The following is a 24,964-nucleotide window of genomic DNA, read 5'->3' as shown; positions in this document are numbered from 1 at the left end:
GCAGAACATCAACACACCTTACATCTTCAGGCCATAGTTGTGCCATCGATTTATCGAAGAGGCGACATATTGTAGGATGGTCCACAGATTGCAAAACTTCGCTTGTGAGCAAAAATATTTTTTCCAGGCCTATCTAGTACTTCTAACGTACCCACGATAACACTGATAATGTAACGGCACTCTACATCACTGGTTGCATCGATTGAAACGAATATTTTGTTTCCGCAGACTTCTTCTCTGATATTTCTTATTGTGTCGTCATAGCATTGGAATACATAGTTCTATCTCAGAATAGATTCATCCGGAATTACACGGCCCGTATACCTTCTTAAGAAATTTTCCGTTTAATATTGTTCATTTTCCAGAGTGGAATGTTCGAAGAAACCAAAGCTTCACACAATTCTTTACAAAACACAGAACCGAGCTCGACAGCTGCAGTCGCGTAAGTGCGGCCAGTATCCAGTATTCGGGAGATAGTGGGTTCGAACCCCACTGTCGGCAGCCCTGAAGATGGTTTTCCGTGGTTTCCTATTTTCACACCAGGCAAATGCTGGGGCTGTACCTTAATAAAGGCCACGGCCGCTTCCTTCCTACTCCTAGGCCTTTCCTATCCAATCGTCGCCATAAGACGTAAAGCAAGTGGCAAAAAAAAAAAAAAAAAAAAAAAAAACTCAGAGGAAGTACCGCCATCGGAGGATGACTGTGAGAGTAATAGTTGAGAAACTTTTCGTTTGCTACTATTTTGGACTCCACGTGTGTGCTTCTCTCGACCGATAAGTTATGTTGCTGAACGATAAATCTCCTATCTCCTTCCACTTTCACTTCACATATTTTGCAGAAAAGGATTTCACCGTCGGTGGTAAAAATATCCTCGCTGAATTCCGACATTATTTGTTTGAAATGAACAGCCCTAGATGGCTTTATCTTCGGCATTTTAAATACACTCGAAAAACAATCGCGGCCAATAACACAAATCCACTTAGCACACGTATGGTTGCACTGAGGTAGACAACAGTAGGCCCAGTAATGCCAGTCTTCCTACCCCCTCGATTTCAACATCGCTTCCGGATTAGCTGCAAGTGCAGGTGTGTCTCCTCGAATGTGGATATTCCAAGAAATAAGAGTTGAACAAATTTGTCAAGATACTCACGTCTTCGTATTCATCCTCCCTTTCAGTTCCGTTAATATCCAGTAGCATACGCAAAAATACATCATAAACCATTTAGAATGTGAGAAAATGTCTCAAAACGTATAAAATATATATTCTAATACATTCCTTAAAATGACGTAATAATGACGCGAAAAGCGAGAAAATGATCTACAAATAAGGTAAGGTAAGGGTTATTCTGCCCGAAGGCAGGTCCGAACCTCCGCAGAGGTGTTCCTGAGCCGGAGTTTACGTGCGGTAGGGTGGCCAGTTCCTTTCCGCTCCTCCATTCCCTTACCCTCCCCCCCCCAAAACAGCGCGTGGCAACCTATCCAACTCCTGACCACGCCCAATGTTGCTTCACTTCGGAGATCTCACGGGACCCGGTGTTTCAACACGCCTACGGCTGTTGGCGATCTACAAATAAAACACTTAAAAAATGACAAGAAATGACTTAATAAATATGCATTTCTGTAATATAGGGGCCATGAACAGGGTTTGTATATAAGTTAGCAATGTCTGTGGTGAATCATTTAAAAGATGACATGTCATCAGAATCCGGGCCCTGGTTATAATTAGTGTTTTGACAGACTGAAAAGTGTTTAAACTTGTTTTAACTGAGTCGACGTCCGACTCGTTGGCTGAATGGTCAGCGTACTGGCCTTCGGTTCAGAGGGTCCCGGGTTCGATTCTCGGCCGGGTCGGGGATTTTAACCTTAATTGGTTAATTCCAGTGGCTCGGGGGCTGGGCGTGTGTCGCGTATTCAATATTAGAACTCATCCTAGGTAGGGCCCGCACCTTCACAGACATGCAGGTCGCCTAATAGGCCGTCTACGAGAGAAAGACCTGCACCAGGCCTCCCCGGAGGCCATACGCCATTAATTAACTGACTCGACACTAAAATCATGGCTTCCTTCTTGACAAAAAGTAACATTTATACTGTATATTGTCAGTGTATTCTATATTATTTCAGCACTGAGTTTTTAATTTTAAGAATTGATCTTACATATTGCCTAAAATACTAACTCTATTTTATCTTGTTTGTGTTGTCAGTGGTAGTAACCTCATTTGCATGTAAGCATAACTACTCTTTATTGTTTCAGTTCTAGGTGTAAAATTGTATAGATACGCTTTTGCATTTTAACCGGGCGAGTTGGCCGTGCGGTTAGGCGCGCGCAGCTGTGAGCTTGCTTCCGGGAGATAGTGGATTCGAACCCCACTGTCAGCAGCCCTGAAGATAGTTTTCCGTGGGTTCCCATTTTCACACCAGGCAATTGCTGGAGCTGTACCTGAATTAAGGCCATGGCCACTTCCTTCCCAGTCCTAGCCCTTTCTTATCCCATCGTCGCCATAAGACATATCTGTGTCGGTGCGACGTAAAACAAATTGTAAAAAAAACCCTTTTGTTTCACCTTGGCTTACGTGGTTAAGTTAACTTCGCCACGAGCAATAACGTTACCTAACTACAGACATAGGTATTTTGAATTTCTCACATGCTTTCAGCGGAAGGCGGGTCGTGACCACCACAGTGAAAAGTTGGCGACGATGTCAGTTGAGAGTTACAGTATATTTTACCTCCTAACGTTAGCTTTGTCTATGAAATGTCGATTTTACTGACAAGACGTCTGTCTGGTAATATTAGAACCATTTTCGTCGTCAGTCAGGTTAAGGCACGTTTCAAGAAAGATAATTGGCAAGTAGTTTGTTCCCAGACATCGTCAACTTCTGGTGGCTATCCAGAGTATGGTCATCCACCCGTTCTTCTGCCTGCTCTCATGCAAACCGAGCTCGATAGCTGCAATTGCTTAAGTGCGGCCAGTATCCAATATCCAGTATCCCACTGTCGGCAGCTCTGAAGATGGTTTTCCGTGGTTTCCCATTTTCACACCGGGCAAATGCTGAGGCTGTACCTTAATTAAGGCCACGGCCGCTTCCTTCCCAGTCCTAGCCCTTTCCTGTCCCATCGTCGCCATAAGACATATCTGTGTCGTGTCGGTGCGACGTAAAAGTAATAGGTAGCAAAAAAAAAAAAAAAAAAAAAAAAAAAAAACCTCTCATGAAACGTTGAGATTGTCCATTACGCCCATTTTCCGGGTATATATTCCAATATTAATCCACGTATGCTCACTATTATGGACACAAAAGTAGCACAGGCATTTAAATTCTACGCCAGCAATGGTTGTGGTAAGTCAGTGTACTGTCATTATGAACTCTTAAACAACACACTTCTTTGTAATGAACCGTAGGAAACGAAAATCAGCTAGTTTGAGGAATTACCGCCTCAAATTTCGAAATGTATTCTGGTAATCGCTTTTAAATAAAATTATCTGGTTCGTTTCGTCTGATTCCTTAGCTGAATGGCCAGAGTCGCAGTCTTTAATTCAGAAGGTCCTGGGTTCGATTTCCGACCGGGTCTCGGTTTTTAGCCGCGATCGTTAATTCCTGTGGCTCGGGGACTGGGTCTTTGTGTTTTTTTCAACACGAACCTCTTTATATATATACATAACACATCACAGTAACAAGCACCACTGAAACACACAATAGTGAATACATCCCTCCTCACAGGGTTGGCGTCAGGAAGGGCACCCAGCAGTAAAACACGGGCAAGTTCACATTTACGATCCCACGAGAGTATAGGAAAAGTTACAGAAGAAGTCTTGTTTACAGTTCATGAACGTCAGCATATTATCACACAGAAACTTTTTACAGTTCTGCAATCAAAGATTGAAAACTTGTCTTACTGTGAAGTCCCGAAATTGCCAACTCCTTGAGTTCAGATTCTTAAAAAATACTGTATGAAGCCCATGAACAACACAATTCTCGTTGAGACCAAGAAAATTATTGTATGAGAGAATGAAATATAACAGTGCGCGGGAGGAAATTGAATAGGCAGTTTCTTAAATTCTGAGTGTGCAACAATCTGCAGCCTCAGACATAGGGCCTACTAGTCTGGTATGCACTAGAAAGAAGTAGGCTGGACGGTGGGGGAAATGAGCGAGTCACTAGAGGGAGCACATATTAACAGTCGCTGTTCCATTCAAGCGTCAGTCAGTCGCAGGCAAGAGGTCGTGCCGAGAGGAACTAGCGCGTGCACCTCTTTTACAAGCCGAAGCGACGTAACGCGTGTTTTTAAACTGTAAACTATTTATTTACAACGTTTGTAATTCGCGATTTTCGAGCTTATTTTTATATTTAAGATACCACATAGCTTTATTATATACCAAATATATTTAAGAAGTGAATTGTTGTATGACAACAATGTTCAACCAAACGAGTATTATGTTACAAACGGTACTCTCCCTCATGGCGAGTACCAATCTGCATCTCAATGAAGAAGTGCAAAATGGTGAGTAAACAAGGCTCATTATTTCTTTTAATTGTACGGATAATTCATTGTTTAAAATATTCAAGTATAAAACAGTCTTATTTAGAACACCCGACCGGCTGAGTTGTACAGTTAAGGTGATGGAGGGCATTGCATGTTTATTATTATTATTATTATTATTATTATTATTATTATTATTATTATTATTATTATTATATTATTATAATTATTATTATTATTTACTTTACCTCGCACCGACACAGGTATGTCTTATGGTGACAGTGAGATAGGAAAGGTCTAGAAGTCGGAAAGAAGCAACCATGGCCATAATTGTTACAGTCCTAGCATTTGCCGGTGTGAAAATTGGGAACCATGGAAAATTATCTTCAGGGCTGCTGACAGGGGGGTTCGAACCCACTATCTCCCGAATACAAGCTGATAGCTACGTGACCCAAACCGCGCGGCTATTTGCTCAGTTATTATTATTATTATTATTATTATTATTATTATTATTATTATTATTCATGTCTCATTTGAAATGTTTCCTAAATACATTGCCATGTTAATCTTATTTATACTTTTCTTCCGTATTATATGTTTTTTCTAAGCTACATCTAAACAGGAGTAGCAATATTCTGTTAGAATTGAACCCAAATATTTCGTAAAAGTCCTGACCCCAGATAATATTGCTCTTCACTGACATCACAGTTGAGTTGATCATTACTATCCTGTTTAAGAGTAAATATTAAAAATCGAGGGTGATTTTCGTGATGGTAAAGAACAGAGTATCGTACAGCTGTATACCACGCCCCCTTCTCCTTTGCAGCATGGAATAACATTATCTAAATAAACACCCATCACTCAAGATGTAGAATAAGGATGGTTTGATAGTAGGATGATAACCTTCGATTTAATGTACTAACGATTTCCCCACCTATTTGGAAAGGTCTTACCTCTATCAAAACAAGGAACTGTTGAAGGGCATTCTGGACGTAATAGACTGACATTTCTAATAAAGTTTTGACTTGAACGGTCAGTGTTGTGACAGTTAACTGAAGGTATTGCTTCAGAACACTTGAGGATATGTCCCTATTTCTTTTGCTGTGTCTCATATCTTCATTTAGAATTAATACAGTTTCATATACCGTAAACATTACCTATCTTAGCTAAGTATAAAAAATATATATTATGACAACACTTTTTGTCAAAATTCACGAAATAAATGATCTTACACTTTCCGTGAATGTTCTGCTTTTAAACAATAATTTTGGGGAGGTTAGAAACGATGTCACTTATCTAGAGCGGACAAGTGTTAATGTGATCAGTTTATCAGTACCGCACATTTGAATTTGAGAAATAACTCTTAAGAAATAAATGTTCAAGAGCGTTTTCGATGTCATCGATTACATTCCTAATGAAAATTTAAGCATGTCCCAAAAATATTTTCTGATCATTCACCGCTTTAATAAGTTTCTTTGCCACTCGAAAGTGTGCAAATGACGTTTTTATGGCAGTAGTGAAGACAATATTTTCGACTTTGCCTTTTTGTTTTTTAGTGAGTTGAGGTTGAGATTATTTTCCACTGAGCTAGTGCTTTAGTTTACAAAATGAGTATTCAAATCCCATTTCCCTGTTGTTAATTTTTTTTTTTTTTTTTTGATAAAATATTTTAGTACTGAGAGAAAGAAATCGTATTTGCCGCGCTGTGCGCTGGAGGTGTGTCGCTGCCTCCGCCAATTGTCTCTCTCTTGGAACCGTGCCACGAGGAGCCCGTTTTAGCTCGTCCTGGTTACGAGAAGCGGACAAGCCTCTCCCATTGACGGCGTACTCACAACTTCACGAGGAGAAAGTTGTTATTTCAACGTGTAAAAATTCTTGAGGGAAATAGTTTTCATTCCATCATGTGGCAGAAAATAATCATTCTGTTAACAAGGTTTTACAAATGTGAGGCGTAGAATTAAAATTGTCTTATCTGTTATTGTTGTGATTAATTTCCTGTATCCTGTGTCGTATAATTTACAGTATGTTTGTTACGTAAATGGTTTCCAAGCCTTCTTACAATGAAAGCGAGAGGTACAATATAAAAATACATTGTACTGTCTCTTTTTTCAAATCGAACTAATGAGATTTTTATTCGACTTGTAGCAGAGATATTACAGGATATTACAGATTATTTTATTTTTATCGAATTGCTGTCTTGTAGAACATTTAACAATCGTAAGACCAGTTAGTGAAGTGTAAATTGATCAATCCATTGCCGAATATTGATATAAAAGAAAACGTGGAATATTGCTGTTTTCTATTAACCTCACGAGCTCACGAAGTTTCTGCTAGTCCAGAAAGTTGCTGCGATAGTATTTGGCTTGTCAGCTATAATAATAGTGCTAATGATATTTGTTTAATATAGTCTATGTTGTAATTGCTAACGGGCTTAAGAGATCCCAGGGTGTCGGAATGTTACCCCACAGGAGTTCCTTATGGATGTTGATGCATGCACTGTAAGTGCTCTTAACTAAAAAATATTTTACTCAATTTAAATTAAAGATTTGAAAGTGTATTTGGGTATTCACTCATAGGCGTTTCAGTAGAGTTCGAAAGAAAAGATACACGAAGCTTAATGGATAAATTATGATTAGAAGGATACGTGAAAAGAATTAAAAAGAGCCATGCTCACTAGTAGAGCAGTATGCATGTTGTACGTTGGGTATTCAGTCCGAAGGCTGGTTTGATCCTCTGCAACTCCGCCAACAGCTGTCATAAATAGCCTAGGCGTCGCTGAAGAGGCGTACTAGGGAAATGAGGAGTGAGGTAGTTTCCCGTTGTTTTCCTCCCCGAGCCAGCCCTTGCTATGACATATCAGTCTGCCAAGCCCACTGAAATGCATGCAATAACCGACCCTATGAGCGATATTTTCTCACCATTCATAACAAGGACTGGCTGCACAAGGAATGGTATTACTAGCATCACTCATACCTCAGTCACTTTCATACTGTCTAAGCCAAGGATGAGACTGAGACAGGTCAATGAAAGTAACAAATTTGATATAGCCCATACCAGAAGACATAGTGCACTGTAAACACCACATCTTGCCAGCAAAGGCATCAGTATGTTAGGAATTATTTTAGAAAAAATGGAACTCCAAGAAAACAAGAAGGACGTGGTAGCTGAGTGAAATCGTCACTGTCCTCTCACAAAAGCGTCCGCAGTTCGAATTCCCAGCCAGGGCATGTGGAGCTTTTGAAATGAAAAGTTGCGTCCTCGTAATTCGGATTCCATGTAAAACTGGAGGACTCATGACTATGATCTTGATATCAAGTCACGTAAAACCACAAGCTTGCTTTCCTTTTAACACCGAAACGTGATTTTTGAATCTCTATTAGAATGCGCAAAACAGATGTAAAAAAAATCCAACTTCTTTGCAATCATTTAAGAAAAGACTAGTTAAACAATTGATACGGTATCTGCCATATGGGCGACAATCGTTCACATAACTTGAGTCCCCAGATCGTCCTCTGGTAAAATATTATTTCAGTGGAGCAAATGAGACATTGAATCATGAAACAGTTGGTACGTTTACCGCTCTGCTCAAACGACCATACGAATGCACATTCTACATTTTCTCAAATTTCTGTTTATTATTGCTCATTGCTCTCAAGTTAACTCGTACGCACGCTAGGAAGATAAGATCAGCTTATAGAATCGTCGGGTGAGCAAGCTGACGCTGCACCGTGCAGGTAGCTGAAGCCCCGCCTGCTTCATCGTACGAGGTAGAACTGGCCTATAGGAACCCACCTCTTCCATCAGCTGAGCGTGCCTCAAGGTGAGCGGCTTTTATCTCGGCACATTCTTTCCCTTCCGTCTGCCCCAGCCATTTTTTACACCAGCAAAGGTACTGTTTCCGCGACGGTTAATTACTCATTACCGTACAGTATGTACCTCAAGTTGATCAACTGTACCACACACTTAAAAATTTGTCTAGCCTTAAAAACAACCACCAGAATTTGTTAGTTCACATCCAGGTGAAAATAGTTGACATGAACACTTACTCATATGAACACTTACTAATATGATGAATGCGAACATTTCGGTGAAACAACGCGTATCAACTGACATAGATCGACGATAGAGTGGCATGTTTTTGAGAGCTTGAATTTCGATATTGGCGCCGGAGGTTCGAGGTTGCAGTCACGGCGCTGACAGTGGCCTTATTGAATGTTGTTCTTGTCAGCGTTGTCTCGTTCATTCCAGTCTTAGGACATCGTGCCCAATCCTAGCACATCATGTATCTATTATCACACTTCTTTCGAACGCACTGCGGGACTGATGACCATGTTGTGCCTGGTTCCTTATGTCAAGGGACATACACAAGAAGCTGTATCAGTCTTCTCTTTCTACCGCTTTTTCCCACACCAATGGGGTCGCGGATGCAAACTGCATAGCACAGTTGGATTTGGCCCTGCTTTATGGCCGGATGCCCTTCTTGACGCCATCCCTGATATAGAGGGATGTAATCTCTATTGCGTGTTTCTGTGGTGGTTTGTAGTGTGTCTGAATATGAAGAGGACTGATGACCATTCAGCCAACGAATCGGACAAGAAGCTGTATCAATGTTTCAGCGGATATTATATCATAATCCTATGAATATGCTGTAGCTGCAATGTAACAAAACTTATTTTCTACTCAAACAAGTTAGCTGTAGTTCTACATGAATGTTCATATCCTTATCATAACGAGGAGACCTACAGTTTTATGTGGAATCCCAATCGTAAGGACGTAAATTTCGTTTGAAAGGTCCCGCGAATTTTGGCTGAAATTTGTACCACGATCATCTTGCTGAGAAGCCAGTAACCATGTCTCCGGCTATCAGATGTTTTAATGGTTCACATGAAAAAACCTACAACCTGTTTTCCAGTCTTTGACCGGGTCAGGGATGTAATGAATGAATCAGATATAGGCTGTTATTACGATGGGGTCGCCACTCCCAAAGTGATTTATACTAATGAGTGATAGATGCTATGAAATGAGAATGGAGAGTGTTGCTGGAATGAAAGATGACAGGGAAAACCGGAGTACCCGGAGAAAAACCTGTCCCGCCTCCGCTTTGTCCAGCACAAATCTCACATAGAGTGACCGGGATTTGAACCACGGAACCCAGCGGTGAGAGGCCGACGCGCTGCCGTCTGAGCCACGGAGGCTCTAATGGTACACATAATCCTCCTAAATAAAATGTTAAATTATCTTTGAGAAAATATTCCCAGTCTATCTGCTTATGTTGTCTTAGGAAGTAATTTTATATTTTTGTAGCATTTTACATTTTCATTTCGAACTGAAATCAGGGGTACCTTCAGAAGACTCGGTTTCAACTGTTTGTTTCTTTATAAAGCACATTATTATTACAATTCGCTTTGAGTCGCACTTTGAGTCGCACCTACAAAGAGAGGTCTTACTGCGATGATGGGATGTGGAAGGGCTAGGAGTGGGAAAGAAACGACCGTGGCCTTAGTTAAGGTACAGCCCCCTTCTATTTGTCCTAGTGTGAAAATGGGAAACCATCTTCAGGGCTGCCGACAGTGGAACTTGAATCCCGAATGAAAGCTGATAGAGCCAAACCACGCAGCCACTCACTCCGTTTGTAAAGTACAATTATTCGACTTAAAATTATTTCTATTTTTATTTCTCTTAGGTACGGTGCGCACGAAACTATAAAATTAAGTCGAAGTTAGTAATTAATGAAGCTAGTAATTAATACACTGGTTATAGCCCTACTTGTGCGTATAATGGTACTGCTGTCTAGACATTTTTCCAGAAATTCTTGAGAAGAAAAACGAACAACTAAATTTACCCCCGCTGAGCAAGTTTTGAAACTGATTCGAAACCCTGCTGTTAAAACAGGATTGGAAGTTGTAACCGTGTTCACTGTCACAGTAAATATAATTATGGTTTACGAATACATCTTCAGTGTGCTTCTGTGGCAAGGTATCGAAATGTCTGATGTTATTTTTAGATTGATATCGCCTTCGTCTCCGCCTGTACTGGAACTAGTGGCTTTAAGTGAAGAAGCCTGTTGACCGGGAAAGGAAAGGTGAGGTCTTTGACCGAGTTGTTCACCAGTTTCTACAAGGAATCTTCAACCATACCTATACAGAACACTGCGTTCAGCATTGTTTAGTATGGGTAGGGAGGGGAACCCGTCTACGGAATAATGCCAAGGATATAATTGAAATAGAAGATCAAATACAACTAAGTGTACAGTATAATAATAATAATAATAATAATAATAATAATAATAATAATAATAATAATACCCACCAAATGCTTCCGCCTTAAGAGACGCCATACTGATGGAATGTTGTCATAAAATGAGCCTTTTAACGCACCAGTAAATGTACAGTTGCAGGTTTCCCGTACTTTAATACTTTTAAATACCAACGGACCAAGTGGGACTTCGATTCATAATCAACTGCGCGTATTAGGCAGAGTCCGGCTCCATTGCTGATTGGTTAGCGTGCTGGCCTTTGGTCGCAGGGATCCCGGGTTCGATTCCCGCCAGTCGGGAATTTTAATCATCATTGGTTAATTTCGCTGGCACGGGGGTTGGGTGTATGTGTCGTCTTCATCATTTCATCCTCATCACGACGCGCAGGTCGCCTACGGGAGTGACATCAAAAGACCTGCACCTGACGAACCGAACATGCCCTCTGACACTCCCGGCACTAAAAGCCATACGCCATTTCATTTCTCAGGCAGACGTGCTAAATGTTTTTAGTATTTTGGAAACGACAGGATATTAACTGACTGCATATTCATCCAGAACAATTACATTATTAGACTACAGATTTAAAAAAATGTACAAGTTGATGTATGTCGCACCGACACAGATAGGTCTTATGGCGACGATGGGACAGGAAATGGCTAGGAGTGGGAACGAAGCGGCCGTGGCGTTAATTAAGGTACATTCCCAGCATTTTCCTGGTGTGAAATTGGGAATCCACGGAAAACGATCTTCAGGGCTGCCGACAGTGGGATTCGAACCCGCTATCTCCCGAATACTGGATACTGGCCGCACTTAAGCTACTGCAGCTATCGAGCTTGGTAGAAATTGTTTCAAAACAAATATATTATTAGGCTACACGTTTCTACATATTTTAAAGGGGCGTAGCAGCCGAATGGTATCGTCAAATCGGCACTGGCTTATCATCAAGGTGCCTGCGGTTCGAATCCCGGCCAGTGCATGTGGAATTTTGGAAATGATGTCAAGTCATAGTGGTTCGAAATCCACGTAAAAATGGGGGTCCCACCGCTATGATCCCGATATCATTACATTACGCAAGTTGCTTTACGTCGCACCGACAAAGATAGGTCTTATGGCGACGATGGGACAGGAAAGGGCTAGGATAGGGAGCGAAGCGTCCGTGGCCTTAATTAAGTTACAGCCCCAGAATTTGCTTGGTGTGAAATTGGGGATCCACGGAAAACCATCTTCAGAGCTGCCGACAGTGGGTTCGAACCCACTATCTCCCGAATACTGGATACTGGCCGCACTTAAACTGCTGCAGCTAACGAGCTCGGTGATGCCGATATCAAGTCACTTAAAACTACAAGCTTGCTTGATTTACATATTTCAAGCCATATTTCCGATGACCAAATTCAAAAGAAATCTGCACCGACACAGATAGGTCTTATGGCGACGATGGGATAGTGAAGGAAGTGGCCGCAAGTGGTGCAAGCTCACAGCTGCGCGGCCCTGACCACACGGTGGCCTAAACTTCCACAAGTTGCTAATAGTATTTCGATGCTCTCCAGGTCTCGTAGGCTGTACCTCAGTTCAAACCAAGTTATTCGCAGGAAACGTGGGGTACGAGCGTTTCTTTTTGCAGTATGTGGTTAAGTTTAAGAGAGGGAGAGGAGCCCTAACCGCCACGAGCAATAAACTCATTTAATAATAATAATAATAATAATAATAATAATAATAATAATAATAATAATAATAATAATAATAATAATAATAGGAGCCTCCGTGGCTCCGGCGGCAGCGTGCCGGCCTCCCACCGCTGGATACCGTGGTTCAAATCCCGATCACTCCGTGTGAGATTTGTGCTGGACAAAGCGGAGGTGGGATAGGTTTTTCTCCGGGTACTCCGGTTTTACCTGTTATCTTTCATTCCAGCAACACTCTCCATTAACATTTCATTTCATCTGTCAGTCATTTTTCATTGTCCCAGAGGAGTGTAGCAGGCTTCGGCAGCCGGCACATTTCTCATCCTCGCCGCTAGATAGGGGCTTCATTTATTCCATTCCTGACCCGGTCGAATGACTGGAAACAGGCTGTGGATTTTCATTTTCATTTCCATTATTATTATTATTATTATTATTATTATTATTATTATTATTATTATTATTATTATTATTATTATTGAAATGAAAATCCACAGCCTGTTTCCAGTCGTTAGACCGGTACAGGAATGGAATGAATGAAGCCCCCATCTAGTGACGATGATAGGCAGTGTGCCGGCTGCTGAAGCCTGTCGCACTCCTCTGGAGCAATGGGCAATGAGAATGACAGATGAAATGAAATGATATTGGAGAGTGTTGTTGGAATGGAATATGACAGGGAAAACCGGAGTACTCGGAGAAAAACGTGTCCGCCTCTGCTTTGTCCAGCACAAATCTCACATGGATTGACTGGGATTTAAACTATGGAACCCAATGGTGAGAGGCCGGCGCGCTGCCGCCTGAGCCACGGAGGCTCTAATAATAATAATAATAATAATAATAATAATAATAATAATAATAATAATAATAATAATAATAATAATAATAATAACAAATTCGACTGCAGTGGTACAGCTAAGTACCGCACAACAATGGCAATTCAGTAGCAAGGATAACACTGGATTTGAACCATGTAGGCCGTGGAACTACAAGGGCGACCATAAAACAACTTGACGTGCTGTTGCATGCCTCGGTAGGATTTACTTGAACGGTGGTACCCCTACAGGTGCCACTCTTCGAAGTGGAAAAAGAAGCAAGGAGACGACCTGAGGGAACTAGTGAGCGTTGCTGTCAAATCCCAGCATTTGTTCTAGCTATCATTGCGTTTCTCCTTTAGGTACACGCAGGAACCTAACTTATTCCTGACAATATTGTACCTAAAATGATTCAACTAAAACAGTATCCGAGAAATAAATCTCAATGATCATTTATTCATTTCCTTGGAACATAGGTTGTATCACGCATACCAGTAGCCTACTATCGAGTTTGAAGGTTTTGATGTGGGTAATTTCGTTGGTCTTAAGAAATGATCGGAAATGAACTCTGGTTGAATCAGACTCAACTTTTCCTCCCTTTCAGCTGATATTTTAAAAGTGAATACTTTCATTCCCGTCAAAAAGTAGTAGCTAGCCTTGACTGGATAGAATACTTGATGACCTTCCCCGTGATTGCGTTGAACGTCCGAAAAACGGTTCCTCCCAGTATATTTACGACATACCATTAACATTATCAAGTAGAAATGTTTTTCATGCAAGTGATTTTAGTGGTGTATTTGAGTAATATAGGCCTATTATTTAGCATAATACTGTTGTACTTAAGTATTTCAATTGCATCTCTGCTAAAGGGTCTCCACCTTGGATGTACTGTACCTGATTATCTTAAGTACAAATGTTGAAGAAAGGATAAAAAATCGAAGGTTAAATGAAAATGAATATTTCCTTCATTGTTGTTGAAATATTTTTATATGTTATTAAACCAAAGTGCTGTATTGGTACTGATATTGCATCCTGAGTCCAAACTATCCAGGCTCTGATTTGCAAATTTTCCTCACTAAAATTGATTGATGTTCATCTCCCCCCTTCCCCAACCCCCCGCCCCAGCTTACATTACTCCTGTGCTAAATCCTGTGGTATCGTTTTAAGCTTAATTAGCACGAAAAGTTGCAAGAAAGTAAAGAAGATTCTCATACCTCTGATTTATGACATTGGATTGTTTTCCCTCAGAGTTCTCTTTGCACTACCTACCTGCAAGTTGAGTTATCTTGATGAAAGACTTCAGACAATCCTTTTTAGATTTTAATTACTGTATTGTATGTTTTCAGACACTACACGGTGCTTCAGAGAATATGGGTGTTTTACCATAGATGCTCCTTGGACGTCAGCATCAAGACCTATTAGCTTGTTACCTGAATCTCCAGACAAAATCAATCCTATATTTTGCCTGTATACGCGTAAAAATCCTACAGATTGCCAGGTAAAAGTCTCTTTCAATTTGCTTAAATCTTTTAAATGTCTATCATTATTATTCAGTGATCTTTGGGAAGAAAACAGTAGGAACTTGAAGTAGAACTGTTCATTGCTTATGAAATATAGAATTCTCTAAAAAACTGATAAAATTAGTTTCTCTCTAAACCATATACAAGATACCATTGCAATTATTTTTTTTTTCTGAATTTGCCACTTGGATTCAAAAGTACAGAAAAGTAACTGGTGATGTTTAAAACAAACCAATGTGTTTGTGTGTTGTAGGTCTTGAGGATATCTATGCCAGAAAGTGCAATATTTCGAACAAATATATCACCTAATAGACGCATGGTGCTGATTAGTCATGGCTTCTTAGAGACCGGTGAAAAGCTCTGGATTAAGGTGAATATTGATATGGATCTATTTTACACGGACATAGCAAAAGATAATTAAAATATAGATATGATTTATCTCTGTATGTTTTTTAATTTTAAAAAATCATTCCATATTAGACCTAAATCCCATTATGCTGTGGACCAAATGGACATTTAACAGAAGGGTGTAATGCTACTTCTCTTTTCTTTGCAGCAAATGACAGCAGAGCTGCTGAAGCACTCTGATCTGAATGTAATTGTTATCAACTGGGGAGGTGGTTCTGCACCACCATACTCGCAAGCAGTGGCCAATACTCGAGTCATAGGAACAATGGCAGCTCATCTTATAAACTACTTGGTATGTTGAAATGAAACTTAATTTTCAGTTATTCCTATATGACTTATAAAACACACCTACTAACAGAACAGGCTTAACAGAAGAAAAAAAATAATGATAGGCCTAGTAATGTGAAAAATAACAAGAGAAGGGTTTTTTAAAGCCCTATTGCGGGACAATAAATAGTTTTCTCACTGTCTGATATGGTAATAATCTACTTGTCCAGTATATATTGCTTTGATTTTTATTTTCTTAAGAAGTTTGTTTCCAAACTAGAAATATCAGAAAAACCAAGCTTAGATCTCACCATATTTTAATAACTGTTAATTTTATGGCTGGAATTTTGACCTCAAAAGGTTTTTTAAAGTAGGTACCAATAAATTAAATGGTCATAATTTGATTCCACAACTTTATGAACAAGCGGCTAAACCAGCTGAAGAAAACAGCCTAAATATCAAGTAACCATATTAAATTTTCTTAACTGAATGCCAAAACAGAATTATGGTAATTCATATGGCTCTAATATTTCTGGAGAAGGATGAAATAAATTAATTTTTTGAATTAAGAAGATGTAATTTATATCACTTGCTATATGGACCATGATGTAGGATCTTCAAGGTTTATGTCAGAAACTGCAGTAAATTTTAGATTATACCTATTAAATATAGGACTGGCAGAATAGGCCTAGTGAATCTTGATTAGAGCAATTTTCTCTGACATTCATGTCAGGAAAATAAAATATTGTAAAACGTGCTGCTGTAGATGTTATAGTATTACTTAAGACTACTATTTTTTTTTTCAGTAGTACTGTGTGTACATAGTTTTTCAACATTGGACTTGAAACCGTAGACTATACACTAGGAACAGTTTATTTGAATTTTCCTTGCATAGAAAATTTCCCTCTATTTACTTCCATTCATTTTAAATACTTTTCTTAGTGGTTCTAAAAGCAACATATTTGGTCATTTTCTGTTTGTGGAATTGAATTTTTAAATTTATTTTTTTCTGTTCATTTGGCTTGTTACTTTATAAATATTGTTTGTTTTCAGGACTCATTAGGTATAAAGGCTCGAGACTGTCATGCAATTGGTCACAGTCTGGGCTCTCATGTTGCAGCATACATAGGCCAGGTCCTGCGTGACAAGTTCCACATTCGTCTGGCTCGCATATCTGGTGAGTGGTCTTATGGTTTATGTTTAGAATTCGTAAGAAAAGTTCAACTCGTTGTTAAAAAAAATGTATGAAGAGCACTGAAAAGTTTCTAAAGTTAAACATAGTTGCCATATTTATTTGATTATAAACTGACACAGTTTGTAAGCCAACCTCTAGGATATCAGAAATGAAAATAGTTTGGAGACAATGCTAGAATTTCAAAACCTTTAGTTAATAGAATTGTTAGCACAGTTTCTGCAGCGATAGCATCCATGAGAAGATTACCTAGCATTTCCTTCAGTAGGAAGTCAATAGATTATCCACAACTCCTACGAAATATGCAGTTTTGCTGGTGTTTTAGGGGCAATAGATAGAGTAGTACACTTGTAAGATTTCAATCACCTGGAGGCAATAGAGCTGATATATACTGCTTTCAGAAAGAATATATTTTTCTGCTTATGTTCAAGTGATTAATGATCCTAAACTCCAAATCTGGGAGTAGTTCTGGCCAGGTTCTGTAAATGATAGTACTGTATAATATTTAATAACTCCCATATTCGAGCACGGTTTGAAGTTGGGACAATTTATAAAGGGATCTTGAACAGCGTGAAAAGGATGATAAAGGTCTGTAAAGGATGATTTCCCATTCTTAACTGGGGATTGCAATTCAAAAGTTAAGACAACCTGTTCATACCAATAACCTATATTATAGTACATAGACCAGGGCCATCCAGCCATTGCGCTCCGAGAGCGCGCCCGCGCTCGGGGAGCACTGGGCAGTCAGGCTAGCGCTCCTCCCCCTACCACTACTACAGTGTGGCAGCGAGGAGACCTGAGACGGACGATGTTCGGACCGCGCTGACCAGATACGTACGTACAGTCTTGCGTCCGACGGCTTTTGTGGGTTTGTTGACATCATATTGATAGGGCTATTTTGCCGTGAAAATATACCGCATCTACAAATCGAAAGGTACTCCGATGCAAGGAATATGCAGGAAACGAAATCAAGTGCTAAGTAAAGAATACAGCAATGTGATTTATTCAAAACTGAAATTTGAACATTGTATCTGAGAGGAAAATTCAACAACGTTTTACCGATATGAACAGATAGTACAGACATTGAGTGACTTTTGGTCAGTCGTTTTCACGACCTTTTACTTTTGGAGCAAACAATCATCTCCAAATTGAGTAGGCCTACAATATTTCTGGACACAGCTATTCTTAAACAATTGCGCAAGTTTCTATCGCTTATCGTTGCACGATGTTTACTTTTGGTAAACTTAAGAACCGAAAGGAACACTCAAAAATGCACGTTGAGCCGAACATTGACAGAACTTTACATGCATGTTTATACAAAAGGGGGTATTCTTCTTGCGGAAAGCCGCTGCAAAATTCTTCTAAACTTCGTGACATTACAAAGCGGTCTTTAATACGAACATTGCACTGCAGTTTAAGCAACTCTAATTGAAATAGCTGTGGAGCGCTGTCTGCACTAAGACAAAATGGTCGAACAAATACTGTACATCTAACACCGCTTGGAGTTCTGTATTCTGAAAATCTCTTTTCAAACTCTTTTTTGTAATTGGCGAATTACCTGCAAATACTCATCAAAGTCGACACCGTATTTCACTGTTTCAAGCAATGGAAAATGTCCTGTGTTCCTTGCACGCAACTGGTTTTCCCACAAAATCAATTTTCTTTCGAACGCTTGATTTTTTCCACCAAATCGGAGATAATGTGCTTGTCGCTCTGAAGCGAAGTGTTCGAAGTATTCAGATGAGCAGTAAAGTCACTTAAAGGGGCCAAGTCCGCCACCCACTTAGGATCACGCAAAAGAACTTCGGGCCACCCTTTCATGGCATAAAAGGTATCTATTGCATTCCGCAAGCAAAAAGCTCGATGAAGCACTTCGCGTGGCTCAGACATCTTACTTCTGCATGGTACGGGATATCCGGATACTCCACTTCGATGTCATCCAGGAACTCTGATTTTTTTCTTTTGTTACTTGCTTTACGTCGCACCGACAGAGATAGGTCTTATGGCGACGATGGGACAAGAAAGGCCCAGGAATGGGATGGAAGCGGCCGTGGCCTTAATTAAAGTATAATTAAGGTACAACCCAGCATTTGCCTGGTGTGAAAAGGGGAAACCACAAAAAACCATCTTCAGGGCTGCCGACAGTGGGGTTCGAACCCATTGTCTCGCGATTGCGAACTCACAGCTGCGCGCCCCTAACCGCACGGCCAACTCGCCCAGTACTCTTTGAATTGACGGTGCGTGAGTTCATGGGAGCGAATAAAATTTACCATTCGCACAACTGTTCCCATTATGTCTTTAAGCTTGGCGACTTTTGCACAGATTGCTTCCTGGTGTATAAAGCACTGGATCGCCGCCATTAGGGTACTACCGCTCTCAGCCATGTTTAATTTTATATAGCGTAGACCACGTAAAGCAGGAGCTCCATCCGTCGTTACACTCGTCAACCGCTCCCATTGTAATCCCATTGACTCAAAAACACCCTCCACTGCTTGGAAAATATCGAAACCGATAGTGGTGTCTTTGAGAGCCACCAAGTCTAGGAAATCCTCGGTAACCCCAAGATCGTCATCCACCCCTCAAATGAAAATAACGAGCTGAGCTTTGTCCGCAATGTCGGTTAATTCGTCGAGGGCGATGGAAAATGATACAAAATTTGCTGCCTTCTCCATTAATTGCCGTTCCATATCAACGGACATGTCGTCTATTCTGCGAGCCACAGTTTGTGGAGAAAGAGAGATTTTATCAAATTTCTCAACTAGCTCCATAGGACAAATACATGCCGCCGCATCCATTAGGCACTCCTTGATTACATTCCCTTCCGTGAAGGGTTTCCCAGCTTTGGCAATTCGCGGCGAACATTTGTAGCTTGTTCGTAAAATGGGTCCACCAACCTCGCTCTCCTCAATCATCTGTCAGACAAAAATACGGCAAGTCACAATTTTAGTATTTTTCAGATAATTCAATCATTTCTTCATTCCCGTCTGTAAACAAGCATTTAAAAATTAAAACAATAATATTTACAGAACAGTGCTGCTTGAAATTTTCTTTCAGTTCTTCCAACTTCGATTGGCGACTGGCGTCTGTCAAATCACCGTAATCATCCCTGTGGTTGGCACTGTAGTGCCGTTCCAAATTGTGCTTTTTTTAAAACACATTAAATCTCGGTGGCACACTAAAAATTAGGCATGCCCTTTATAAGCTGTACAGAAAAATAAAATTTCCCATTCTGCTTTGAAGGCTGCTGCTTCACCACTCCTTTTTCTTTTTTTGTATGATGTTCAGCCATGACAACTGCGAAACTGATTTATTTAATTAGTTACACGCTGTTAACATAGCGCATTGGACTAGGCTACAGTGACACTACACTATATGTATAGAGTCATTGTAGACTAGACTACGACTGATAGATCGACTGCTCTCTTCGGCGCGGCGGGCAGACCGCTCGCTCAGCCAGCCAAGCTTCTCCCACCACTACCTTCCCCAAAGCGCTCGGAGCACTGGCTTGGAGCGCGGCCAGAGCGCTAGCGCTCGGGGAGCGCTGTTTGGATGGCCCTGACATAGACTGATGGATGACCTGCCATCTTTGAAGAAACTTGAAGGCAGTTCTGCCATGTTTTCTGTTGGCACAAAGGATGGGAGCGTGACAACGTAAAGTATCTAGTTTGTAGCCGAAGCAACCTCTGTTCATTCGTCAAGCCATTGCCTGCATCCTGTTCATCTTATTGATTATAAATACAAAGAGGAAATAATAAAGAAACCACATTTTCAGATACAGTTGAACCTGACTTATACGTATGTCAAGGGGAAGAGAAAAAACTACTTGTAACTCAGAATTACTTAGAAATCAGACTTACACAATACGTCACATATTTGCTGAAAATGCAACGGAATAGACCTACATGTGCAAATCCTTGCAAATAATAAATACATTAAAACAGAAAATATTATTTTGAACTTGGTCCAGCCTTAAAGAAATAAGATAATTTGGCTTGTTTCACTTTTCTTGCATTAAGAGTATAAACCTCCTTTTGCAAATTTAATAATGAATTCAATGCATTTTCACTACAACTTTTCGCACTGATGTAACGCCTACACACATCAATTGCACTTAACACTTCACTCAGTTCAGGTGTTTCAAGATTCAAGTCGTTATCTCCATTTCCATCACTGTCACTATCGCATATAGCTCATTTATCACCACCGCGTTGTTGGCATACATCAGCAATAATCTCTTCATCCGGTAGGTTCTCCACATACAGCCAGATTATTATCGATATGTACAAAAATATCGAATTCTACACCCTACGGTAGCGTCAGCTCATTGCCAGACAAACCTTCGTCCCCATAATCATCATTAGAGGCAGCCTCTTCTAGTAAGACTCCAGCTTTACGGAAAAAGTTGCTGATTGTGGAGGATGACACCTACTTCTAGGCATCCGAAATAAAGTCCATGGCTTGTAGCAAATTAATGGAGAGAGGTACATTTCCTGCATCACTCAGTGTTATTAAATGTTGAACCAGCATTTTTCTATAATGCACTTTGAAATTTGCAATGATGCCCAAATCAAGCGGTTGTAGAACACTGGCACAGTTAGGAGGGAAAAATTCCACTCAGGCAATCTCCAGAACGATTTGAGGTGGATGTGCTGCACATCGATCCATAAGAAGAAGGACCTTCTTTGTTTATTTTTCATTTTAATGTCTAGTTTTTTCAACCACTGTTCCATTAGAAGCATAGTCATCCAAGAATTTCTGTTGGATTCATAACCGTAGGTTTTGTTTTCTCACCCTTAAAACACCTCGTATTCTTCGATTTTCCTATCACAAGTGGAGGAAGTTTGTCATATCCATCTGCATTGGCGGCGAGAAGTGCTGTTACATGAATTTTACTTTTATTCCCTCCATGGCATGAGTTACCTTTTTCAGCTAATGTTTTATTAAGAAGGAGATTGTAGAATGGGCCGGTCTCATCACAATTGTAGATGTTTGGAGGCTGATAATCTCTTGCAATACTCAGCAAAACCTCTTCTTTCCAGTGTTGCACCGTGACGTCGTCCACAGCTTTTGAGTCACTGCATATTGTTCTCCCTGTGATACCATGACGATCTTTAAATCCTTGCAACCATCCTGAAGAAGCCTTGAAATCAGCAGTGATACTCAATCATTTTAGCTAAATCTATCGCCATTGCCTTCAGCATGTCGCTACTAATTGGTAGAGCTGCAGCCCACTTTTGCTGGAACCATGTGAAAAGTGCTTTCTCCAAATCTACGTACCTTCCTTCCTGTTGACAGCTGCGCTTTGCTGATTTTGAACCCAGTTTTAAGAACTTATCAAAAATAGTGTTTCTTTTACTGATAACTGTACACAGCATGGTATATGCAATCCCTAAGTCTGAAGCAATTTCAGTTTTTGTTTTGTGTGGATCAGCGTCCACTTCTCGTATAAACTTTACTTTTTCTGCTAGGGTATAACTTTTCCTTTTTCTGTTCTCCATGGCTAATCAAAAGCAAATGAATGACAAAACTACAGTACTGTTCAACAGTAAAAGCCACATAACGGCACCGTGGACATTTTACTTCTCCGTTGTTCCCATGAAAGAAATTCTCATATTTTCAAACAAATTTACAGTATTTTCTTTTGTTTCCGCACCGAAACTGCCCACTTTGCTTGTAATGTTTCTTAATCTTTGGAGGCATTGTGGAGGTAAAAAATGACGAAGTTAGAGAAGGAGCGAGATAGAGAGCAAAGGGGACTCTCTCTGTTGGCCTTTGTTACGCTGCCAATAAAAAAGGGTCAACATTGTCTCTCGGCGAAACTCTTGTCTTCTGTTTCAGCACCGAAACCCGACCGCTCTACTTCCGCTTACGCCGACAAATAGGAAACTTCGTAAATACAGTAGTTTCTTTTAAAAAAGCACGTGCTCATTACAATTACACAAAACTCAGTTATATTTCACTGACACTTAATACGTATAACTGCGAATTACATATAAACGGATTATGTATAAATAAGGTTTAATTAACACGTCAGACCTAAGACAAAACACTGGTTAATAGAACAAGCGCCTGAAAAGCCTTACATCTGATATGTTTCTGATATTTTTGACATGCTCTATTGGTGAAAAATATCTAATTCCCTCCATGGGAATTTAGAACGCTTTTAAATTACATTTTGCTGGGACCTAAAGGAAATTACGTACAAATACGAATTACGCAGAACAAAGTTCTGTATAAAGCACGTTCAACTGTATTTATTATTATTTAAGCAGCTAATAACAGTTTGGCACACATTTACAATTTGTAATAGCCTATTTAATGTCACATACTATGGTACTATAACAAGATTAAGGCACATGCAGGTTACAAATGTAGAGTAGTGGTTTATTGTCACAGTACATCTACAGCATGCAGCTCAATGCTATAAAGAGGTGACTCATCAAAGTACGTAATAACTAACAGTGACAGCATAGCAACAACATAGAATGCAGTAATGTTGTTCTACTGTTCTGTAAATAACTGCTGGTTGTGACACTGATGGGAGTGACCATGCTATGGCTATGAATTTGAGATCTGCGTGGATATTTTTTTTCAACACAGATATTGGAATAAGGTGAAATTCATCAGCTGTAGAATGTGTATGAGTCATTATATGAAAAATCTCCCTCAGGACTTTAAAGAACAGATTCCCATCCTGTAGTATCATTCCAGACAGCATGCCATATGCCATGATTAAATGAAAAGAGCTGTGTTATACTACCTTTTTGGTTTCCATACGTGTCATCTGAACAAAACATGACATATCAAAGAAAGCAACATTCAGCTTTCTACTGATTTTTTTTTTTTTTTACCCGCTCTATTCGTGCAATTATATTGTGAACACAAGGTAGGCAGTTGCCGTAGGAAAGAAAATAATTTCTAAATTTCATTATTGGTACCAGTACTGCAAGAATAAAATAGGAAAACAAATAAGAATTGAATGAACTGAACAAGAATTGATGATGGTTAGGAGTGCTGTGAAACCCTCCCAATTACTGTAGATTTCTATAAAATTGAGACCATATTCACTTGTTATGACAGCGATTTGGCAATTCATTATTTCCCAAGCTGCAGGAGGAGAAGTAGGCCTACCTACATATTACAAGCAAAAGAGTACTGGTATGCAGTAACTTGTGCAGTCAAAGCTGAATTAAATTTAGATTTTAATAACACCTTGACTGTTTGTTAATCAATGACTCACATTTTCTGCGAAAGTAAAGTTTAATCTATACATAACATGAAAGGTTTGGCTTTTAGGAGATAATAGTGGTGTTCACCAGTTTGGAGCTGTAGGCCAATAAACATGCAGTTCAGCCTGATAAAGCAACAACCACTATTGCCATGATCGTCATTATTATAGTCATACAGCTTATCAGATATTATTGGTAGGATGTTAGAAATACATTAGCCTTGCATGTCATCTATTACTCATCCAAGTTTCAAATGAAATGAAATGTCGTATGGCTTTTAGTGCCGGGATATCCCAGGATGGGTTCGGCTCGCCAAGTGCAGGTTTTTCTCTTTGACTCCCGTAGGTGACCTGTGCGTCGTGATGAGGATGAAATGATGATGGAGTCAACACATACACCCAGCCTCCGTGCCATTGGAATTAACCAATTAAGGTTAAAATCCCCGACCCGGCCGGGAATCGAAGTTTCAAAATTGTTCTTTATCTCTTGTTGACTAATCAACATCAGTAGGCCTGTAGGCAATATTATTTCTGATGCTCCCTGAGCTGGTGTACAAGCCACCACATGAAGGTCATGAGCAGTATGAAGTTGACCTACTTCTGAGTTCAGGAAATGGATAAGCGTTCCATGTTCTACTTATGTAGAGTAAAGGTCAGTCAATGCTATCCTTAAAAGTGAAATAAGTTTTTTAAAATGCTGATAATAATGTGGAAACACTGTACAATAAACACACTGAAAACTAATGTAAGACCACTATGTCGTGGCATTTAGTGGAAATAATATACACAGCATTAACATAACTGCTATTGTACAGGCAATGAATGCACTGTGTTAGGGACATAAAAGGACGAAGATGATGACGAAGATATGTATGGTTACAATAAAGAAACAAGACCCCTCTTTTCTTCATTTATGTAATGGGCTATAGTTGCTTATTTTTAAAAGTGCATTACGTTATAGCTGCAGTTGGTCTTAACTGGACTGCTAAGTTAGTGGTGGGGAGAAGAACTGCCAACAGACCTTCCTAATATTACTTTAGTCTTAACCTAGCCAGCCTTGCAGTCTAGGGATAGTGAGTCTACCTCTTACTGGGACGCTCCAGGTTCACTTCCCAGCCAGCTCAGTGAT

The 24,964-nt window shown here is 39.9% G+C and overlaps 1 protein-coding gene across 2 annotated transcripts in view; it reads left to right on the top strand.

The window, feature by feature from the left end:
* The window catches only part of LOC136858142 (pancreatic triacylglycerol lipase), a 116,178-nt gene that overhangs the window by 75,035 nt on the left and 16,179 nt on the right, over positions 1–24,964 (top strand). Inside the window, exons 1-5 of one of the 2 annotated variants that reach the window (XM_067137466.2) lie at positions 4,190–4,494; positions 14,567–14,718; positions 14,994–15,110; positions 15,297–15,440; positions 16,469–16,592. In XM_067137466.2, the coding sequence (XP_066993567.2) occupies positions 4,398–4,494; positions 14,567–14,718; positions 14,994–15,110; positions 15,297–15,440; positions 16,469–16,592 (634 nt within the window). In that variant the 5' untranslated portion in view covers positions 4,190–4,397. Of the gene's footprint in view, positions 1–4,189; positions 4,495–14,566; positions 14,719–14,993; positions 15,111–15,296; positions 15,441–16,468; positions 16,593–24,964 lie in introns of those variants that run through there. The other variant, XM_068225430.1, reaches the window with a different exon arrangement.

Source organism: Anabrus simplex, chromosome 1, assembly GCF_040414725.1.
Source record: "Anabrus simplex isolate iqAnaSimp1 chromosome 1, ASM4041472v1, whole genome shotgun sequence".
NCBI lineage: Eukaryota > Metazoa > Arthropoda > Insecta > Orthoptera > Tettigoniidae > Anabrus > Anabrus simplex.
Note: the sequence above shows the minus strand (reverse complement) of the source record. Positions and strands in the feature narration are given on the sequence as shown.